Here is an 8,506-nt window from a genome sequence, read left to right on the forward strand (position 1 = left end):
ATTTTTTTAATTAATCGAGGACTGAACGGTGACGATATGTTTAGATTGATGGAAACGGAAGAAGGACCATAAAAGGGGATAATGTTACCCTATTTTCCAGTTGAGGGAGCTGGATTATGGTGCTTAATCATTTTCCCTTCCCTAACCTTAGTTCCACTGGCCCTAGAATACCCTTAAATGCCAAAGCCTATCTCCATCGCTATTTTAACCAAAATTTGGAGATTTAAAATTTTATGTAAGAAAGAATTTCAAAATGGTTTTTCGTGTTTTGAGTCTTTCTCAGACCTTGCTTGTGCGATGGTGACAGTCACTTACACTCATTGCACAATACCAAGACAAGGAAACATACACATTCACACACACATACATATGCAATGGCCTTCTTTCAGTTTCCATCTACCAGATCAACTCACTAGGTTTTGGTCAACGCAGGGCTATAGTAGAAGACATATGGCCAAGGCACTATGTAGTAAGGCTGAACGCAGAACCATGTGGTTAGGAAAGAAACTGAGGCTACAGCCTTGGCAAAATATGGAATGGTCAGGGGCAGGTTGTATGTGAGCGAGGGGAGTTGAACCAGTTGAGTGGTGCAAGAAGCAGAGAGATAAGGACTATCTTCAGATCAGAACCTTCATCCTTGGGCCCAAAAGTAATTTTGTCCTGGCAAATTTCTCTCAGTTAGAGTGCTTTTACATATGGTTTGCTAAAGTTGTGTCTATGACATGCAGCATTTTCTAAGAAAAGACATGATGAGACAGTAACATGTCACCAACTGGGTTCTATGGAAAAGTAACAGAAACGTCTTTCGACTTTTTTGTGTCCAAAATTGTAGACAGATTAACATTAGCCTCTCTCCCAACCCTTTGCCCATATTCATAAATGCTGATAGATCAATTCTAAATTCATAAATGCTGATAGATCAATTCTAAATTCATAAATGCTGATAGATCAATTCTAAAGGATTTTCCAACCTTGCTCTACTAATCATTTTTAATAAATCAATATAAAACTTTGTTCTGATACTTCATCACTCTAATCAATCGACACCACAGAGTAAGACATCAGTCACTGGTCAGCAAATGCCATAGATTAAGATATTATTGGTTAGTCAAGCAACACCACATAGTATGGGGTGAGTTTTTGGCCAGTTAAGTCTTGTATTTCTGATTGAAAGCCAATTAACTTCAATAAAGCTTTTAAAGGAAAGATCACAAAGACAAAATGAAATCTGATTTCCTGTCAAATATGGAACACTGTGTTTTCGCTAAAAGATAAGATTTTATTAAGGAATGGATTGAATTCTTATAAAAACTTGAGATTCTTTTCTTGTGTCAGATGAGAGATTTTATATAAAAGAATAGTAATTGATATAGTGTGGAATAATTATAGCGAAGTCTTTAGTGAAATGGAATGGTTTCAGTAAGGAACTGAAAAGAGTGAAAGATCCAGTTTGGTAGAAGATTACCTCGATTAGTTAATTAGTTAATTCAAAGACCTGGAAAGAAATACAGTCTTTCCATTGTTTATGAATTATGTGTAAAACAAGGTTTCTTCTCCCCTTTTCTGTAATGGTGCTGCTGCTACAAACAGCTGAACCCACTCCCCACCACGACCACCAAAATGGCATCCAAACGAATTGGTATGAAATCCCTCACCAATGCACTCCTACAATGTCTCGCTCACAGACATGCTGTGTCCTCTCCCTCTGCCTTTTCTATCACAACTACAATGGCCACTGCTCCACCTCCACTCACACACTCCCTACTCATGCATCTCTCTTCTTGTGTCATCAATATTGTGTTCTCACCCACTCACAAGCCTTACACTCGCCCAGTCCTTTTCCTCCAGGATGTTCTCCCTCTGGAATCCCTCACCCTCCACTTTCCTCATGTCTTTCCTGCAAACATCAAATAGCTACTTTTCAAATGTGTCAAGCTGGCCGCTTAGGATGGGCCAGAGGAGGTCATGGACATAGCCTCTCCCCATAAGTCGAATTTATAGAAACCATAAACACAGCCTCTTCCTTCATTAAATATTAGAAAAACCTCAAAAGAACAGAAGGCAAACAACTGGTTTTTTTTACTGTTTGTGGTTCAAGTTGTGATAAAACCAGATTTTCCTTTCACTGCCGAGCTAAGTGGGTTAAGGATTCTTTGGACATTAATCGTTCATTTTTATAACAACAGTTTAGTTGTACAGAGAAATCATTATTTCTATAAACAGATTTTGTTTTGTATATTGTTTGAAGTGTTGAGTAAACCTGGACAGCAGTTTCAATATTTGGTTCATCGATCAAGCGAAACTAGAAATGACAAATGTTTAAACTATAAACTACAAAGACTGAAATTAATGTTTGGATTATTGATCACTGGTGTGTGTGTGTGTGTGTGTGGCCAATGTCTTGCAGGTGGACCAAAGGAATAGTTCAAAGTCCAGCTGAAGTCCACTTTAAAAAAAGGAATACATTCAACCCTTCAAGAGTAGAAGACATGCCTACCAGTCATTCACTTGGTTCAGTCTCACTGGTGGTGGTGGTGGTGGTGGTGGTGGTGGGGAGAAGTGACTGAAGATATCAACATCATCATCATCATTTAACATCTGTTGATGCATTATCAGAAGTCATTAATTAAAGAGACATATCTGTGTAGAGTAAAACCTGGACTCTCCAGCCATGCCCCACCTGTGATGTACAGAGATGAAAGGATCCACACATGTATATACACGCCCACATATACTCTGTGTGTGTGTGTGTCTATACTGTGTTACCCTGCCAGTCTTCCCTCACTGATCATTGTACCTGTTATCTCTTCCTCCTCCTCCCGCAATTCTTTCACCTTTCTCTCTCTTTCTTTTTTCTTTCTCCCTCTCTCACTCTTATCTCGTTTTATATTTCTACTAATACATTTCTCTCTCTTCGACGAAGGCTCCCGCCAGAAAGTATTCTCTCACCAACAAATATATCATTCCACCGTTTCTATTATTAATTTCTGTCCTTCCCACAACCACAAACCACACCAACCCCCTCCTGGTTCTCTTGGATTTCCCAAATCTTAAAGACTTCGTCCTGTATTCTTGGTGAAGTGTAAGGGAAATAACTTGCAGCACATCCGGCCCACAGAATGGTGTGCAAGCTGGACTCCAACAGTTTTCGTTTCCTTTAATTACTTCCACACAACAACACACCACATCACAAACTTTATTTATTTCTGCTTTCCTGATTCCCTGATTCTCCCAGCTTCAATATGAACCCAGTTACAGGAGACAAAATGCCCGTCAGGTATCGAATATTATCGGCTTTATTCTATGGATGCTGTTCTTTTTTAATTATTGTCGTTAATAAGATTATATTAACCAACTTCAAGTAAGTCTCTCTCTTTCTTTACAATCTTACCTCACGTCTCTCTAAAATGTTTCTCCCTCTCTTCTTGTTGTCCTCTACAATATATTCCACCCTGTCACTATGATCTGACATATCTCTCTCTCTTCTTAGCAACACCACACACGCACTTTGTTACATTTCTCTCTCACATTCCACGTTAAAATATTCAACACGCACACATACTCTCTTAGACACACACACATATATATGTGTGTATACATTTGAATATATATGATGTACATAAACATTATGTGTCGAAAGGAGCATGTATACACACCTCCCTTTGCTACACATGTATACACACACACACACACACACACACACGTATATGGATACATACCCACACACAATCCTTAATTCACTTCACACACGGAAAGCGTATTTTTGTAGTAGTTAATAGTATTATTAATAATTATTATTATTATTAATTATTATTATTATTATTATTATTATTTCTTTTGAAGTTTCGTAAACAGAAAATATTATTCATGTACACACATAAATAAATACCCTACAAAAGTATGCATTATATATAAGTATTATGTATATCATTGTGTATCTATGATACTACTCTGTATAAATAAAGAAAAAGATATTGTATATTGCTTCCTTTTGTGATGGATTGTGTACTGACGAAACTTTGGTAAATTAGCATCATTCTTGCGAAAGGCATGAGCGTCACACACTCTCACACATGTATCTTACAGAACTATAATGTAAGTGAAGTCAAATTAAGTAAAACCACATCAGGAATTGTTATTCTTGTACGGTAATTCTGTATCAGGAATTGGCCCAGGGTAATGAAATAATACTTCAGCTATTGATATAAACCATAATTAAAAGAAACATAAAATCGTGTCTGTAAAATCGAAACGGATTGTAACGATGTCTTCAGATAAATTATGTTGGGTATGAATTTTGGTTTTGTTTTTGATAGCCACCACTCGGGTGTCAAAGCGTGTATACACACACACACACAGACGTAGCAAGGAGTCGGGTAGTCGCCCTCGGGTGCAGTGTGAAGGGTACAAAATTAACTGTCCTATGACACCTGTTAATTAAAGTGAGGTTGTCAAAAGTCACTTCGCCACACCCTCAGAATCATTGAGAAGCTTTGTTACAATAGGACACACTATTGTTTTAACTACATAGATAGGAACATTGAAACAGCAACATGCTGAGTCTGGCCATGGCCACTCCACCAGAGATTACTGTTGACAGTTCCAAACTGGGTTTTCCTGTATTTCAGATCCAGTATCTGTGACATTGTCTCTCTCTCTCTTTAGAAAAAAGAAATCTTAATTCAGTTCACATCCTTCCTTCTGAAAAGGGGGTCAAGTGGACAGTATTGTCATAAATGTATTGAGATGGTCGTGGTTGGGATGCTTTTGATCAAAGGTTACTCAATTAGGGCTAACTTGGAACCACAGCATCTCTCTTGGTGCCACTATCAACAATCACATTGTTAAAACATCTACTGTTGAGATGATCACAAAACATGTCAGGGAGACTCTGCAACTCACAGACAATGCCAAGATAGTATCCTTTAACATTCTCATGGATGGCAATGCCAGAAATACACTATGTCTAAACATCTTTTCTCATACATTGACTATTTTTAGCTTGAGTTTGGCATCTCCTGGTCAAACAGTTTCTGCTATGTTCTCTACTGACTTCCTCACCGGACCAGGTACCCTTTAGCATTTAAATCAGTCACATCAGTCCAAATATTCTACCTGTTTTATATTCAAACTGGCCAGATTCAGCCTTTCACACCTTTCATGTTAGTCAAAGCACCATCAAAATCTTGATTCAAAACAATGTGAATCAATAAATATTAAATCTGATTAGTTTCTGAATGCCAAAAGGTTAACATCACAAGAGATACAAATATCTGTGGTTGACTCTGAATATTGTTAACATTTGAAATGACATGTTACATTCCCAGGTATCAAATACACCACATCTCCTTAAAATTGACATTTCTAAAGTAAGACTTGTTGGCTGCTAGATCTAACCCCTTGCACCATCTCGTATTGATTTTATATTTGATTATAAGAAATAAAATAAAGCAATGATATTTCTAATTCTGTTTCAGTTTTCCTTCATTTCAATTTCTTGCTATTGGCCAGGTAAATATATTTTCTATTTAACAAGTTCTTTTCACATTTTATTTTATTCCTGATTCTGCCATTTCCTCCACAATCTTCATAAATGGTTGTTTTTTTTTTATACTGAGATGCTTGAAATGACAAGAAAATATTCCCACAGTTAACACTGATAATGGCTTAGCAGATATTTAGTTAAGGATTAATTCCAAATGCACTGATCTGGGTTTAATTTAGGATTTATTGACTGAGGTTTTGTTTGGAAGGAGTTGGCATATTTGTCTAGAAGGGAATGGTATATTTGGAAAGGAATGTAATTTACAAGGGATTCCGTTGGCATTCCTGTTTGGTGAAATGTTAACTGATGTTATCAGTTGGTAAGTTAGTGTAAACTCATTTAATGTAGGGGACATGATAAAAACTGATTAGAAATAATGTAGTGATAAGAAAACAATGTTATTATTATTATTATTATTATTATTATTATTATTAAGGTGACAAAAGGTAGCAGAACCATTAACATGCCAGTCAAAATTCTTAGAAGCATTTCATCCATCTTCCCATTCTGAGTTCAAATTTTGCTGAGGTTGAGTTTGCTTTTCATCCTTTTAGGGGTCAGTAAAATAAGGACCAATTGAACACTGGGGTTGGTGTAACCAACTTAGTCCCTTCTCTGAAACCGCTGGCCTTGTGCAAAAATTTGAAGCCATTGTTATTATTATTATTATTATTATTATTATTATTAGTAGTAGTATTATTATTATTAAGGTGGCGAGCTGGCAGAATTGTTAGCATACCAGGCAAAATGCTTAGTGGTATTTTGCCTGTTGCTATGTTCTGAGTTCAAATTCCCCTGAGGTCAACTTTGCCTTTCATGCTTTCAGGGTATGTGGAAAAAGTACCTGTTGAGTCGATGTAATTGACTGGTACCCGCCTCCCCCAGTTTCCGACCTTGTGCCTATTGTAGAAAGGATTATTATTATTTAGGTATAAAAGGTGAGCTGGCAGAATCATTAGCATGCTAGGCAAAATGCTTAGCAGTATTTTATCTGTCTTTATGATCTGAGTTCAAATTCTGCCAAGGTTGACTTGTCATCCCCTTGGGGGATCTTGGGATGTTTTGTCTCAGAGTTGAGATGACAGGATACCAATACAAATAGTGCTATGTCATAATAATAGGATTGTGATATGTCATACTTGATATGACAGGCCTGTATTTGTCATACTAAAGATATATGCCATGTCATACTACATTTTGTGATTTGCCATGATAACAATTATGATTTATCACACTGTAAACCTGTTATTGAAATTGTATCCTTCCAAACAATTGCCAGGACTCAAATATTAAGAAAAACCTTGATAAAATTAAGTAACACTGAACAATGCCTGTTTTCTATACATGAGCAACCGAAAAATTGTGTGTGTGTGTGTGTGTGTGTGTTTGTGTGTGTGTGTGTGTGTGTGTAAAGCTGCATTCATACAAGTTGAAAAAACTGGGTCATGATATTGTATTTGATTTCAAATTATTTTTGTTGAGAAGGTTGTCTGGGAGAAAAGAAATGTTAAATTTGTTGGTAACAATCGGTTCATTCTTTCGACTGTGTTTATTGGAAATAAATGAACGAGAGTTTTGTGGAATACTATGTTAGTAGAAATATTGAATAGCTCTTTGTGTCCTGAGGCAACCAAATTGACAGTGACAGTACCAAAAGCATAATTGCCAGAATAAGAATGAAATGGTGGAAAAAGTTCTTGGGGTACCTTTGTTGCCAAAAAAAAGGATGCTCTTTGAGAGTAAATGATAAATTGTATGATGCTTGTGTATGAAGTGTAATGCTGCATGATAGAAAGACATGGACCTTGTTTGGAAATTGTGTGTCCCCTGCACATTATGCCACCTACCAATCTCAAGATTCAAGACCTTCATCATTGAGGTTCTGAAGTAAAGCCAGAATGAAGCCTGTCCAATAAGGGTTCTTTGAGATGTTGATTTTAGGTCTCTTACCTCATGGGATATTTGCTGAAAAGATTTTTGCAAGAGCTCTGCTACAATTGTAGACAATTTCCCCTATGTTCCAGAATGCTCTTTATAGGTGTCCGAAACAGTTATGATTTCAGCTTGTCTCTGATCCGAGTAATGGTGGCTCTTACTAATGGATCTGTTCCAAATTCCTTCCTAAACTGATTTTGTACTTCAGTCAGATTCCCACATTCCTAGAGCCATGACCATTCCAGAGAATTTCTTTTTCTCAAAGCTTGTTTTTGCCATTAATTATGCCTCAACATAAAAAATTAGTTAGTGACAGTTAAAATAATTCTAAGTGTGTATACATACTGTGGGTGACAAGTATATATATATATATATATATATATATATATATGGTGACAAGTATGTATATATATATATATATTAAACTGTGATTCACTAGAACTTTAAAAGAGTGAAGGTGCCTGACTTTGTGGTTAGAGTACTTGGTTTATGATTGTAAAGTTGTCAGTTCGATTCTTGGTGGTGCATTGCTTCCTTGAGCAAGATGCTTTGTTTCACATTGCTCTAATCCACTCAGCTGGCAAAAATGAGTTGTACTTGTCATTAAATAAGGACCAGCTTTGTCATATTCTGTGCCTTACTGAATCTCCCTGAGAATCTATGTGAAGGGTACATGTATCTGTGGAGTGCTCAGCCACTTGCATGTTAATTTCACAAGGAGGATCTTCCATTGATCAGATCAACCGGAACCTTTCTCATCACAACTGATGGAGTGCCATAACATTAAAGGCACACCGAGGTCAACTTTGCCTTTCATCCTTTTGGGGTTGATAAATTAAGTACCAGTTGAGTACTGGGGTCAATGTAATTGACTATCTCCCTCCCCAAAATTTCAGGCCTTGTGTCTATAATGGAAAGAGTTAAAGACACACACACACAAGGTGGGGATATAATTACACTAACTGCACGTGTGTGTGCATGTGTGTGTGTATATATATATATATATATATATATATATATATATAT

The 8,506-nt window shown here is 36.7% G+C and overlaps 1 protein-coding gene across 1 annotated transcript in view; it reads left to right on the forward strand.

Moving 5' to 3' along the window:
- Positions 1 to 2,599: 2,599 nt before the first annotated feature.
- LOC106871443 (UDP-N-acetylglucosamine/UDP-glucose/GDP-mannose transporter) overlaps positions 2,600 to 8,506 on the forward strand; it is a 28,308-nt gene continuing 22,401 nt past the window's right edge. Inside the window, exons 1-2 of the mRNA XM_014917913.2 lie at positions 2,600 to 3,361; positions 5,478 to 5,511. Coding sequence (XP_014773399.1) covers positions 3,243 to 3,361; positions 5,478 to 5,511 — 153 coding nt within the window. The 5' untranslated portion in view covers positions 2,600 to 3,242. The remainder of the gene's footprint in view (positions 3,362 to 5,477; positions 5,512 to 8,506) is intronic.

The sequence above is a fragment of the Octopus bimaculoides genome, chromosome 13 (genome assembly GCF_001194135.2).
Source record: "Octopus bimaculoides isolate UCB-OBI-ISO-001 chromosome 13, ASM119413v2, whole genome shotgun sequence".
Lineage (NCBI taxonomy): Eukaryota > Metazoa > Mollusca > Cephalopoda > Octopoda > Octopodidae > Octopus > Octopus bimaculoides.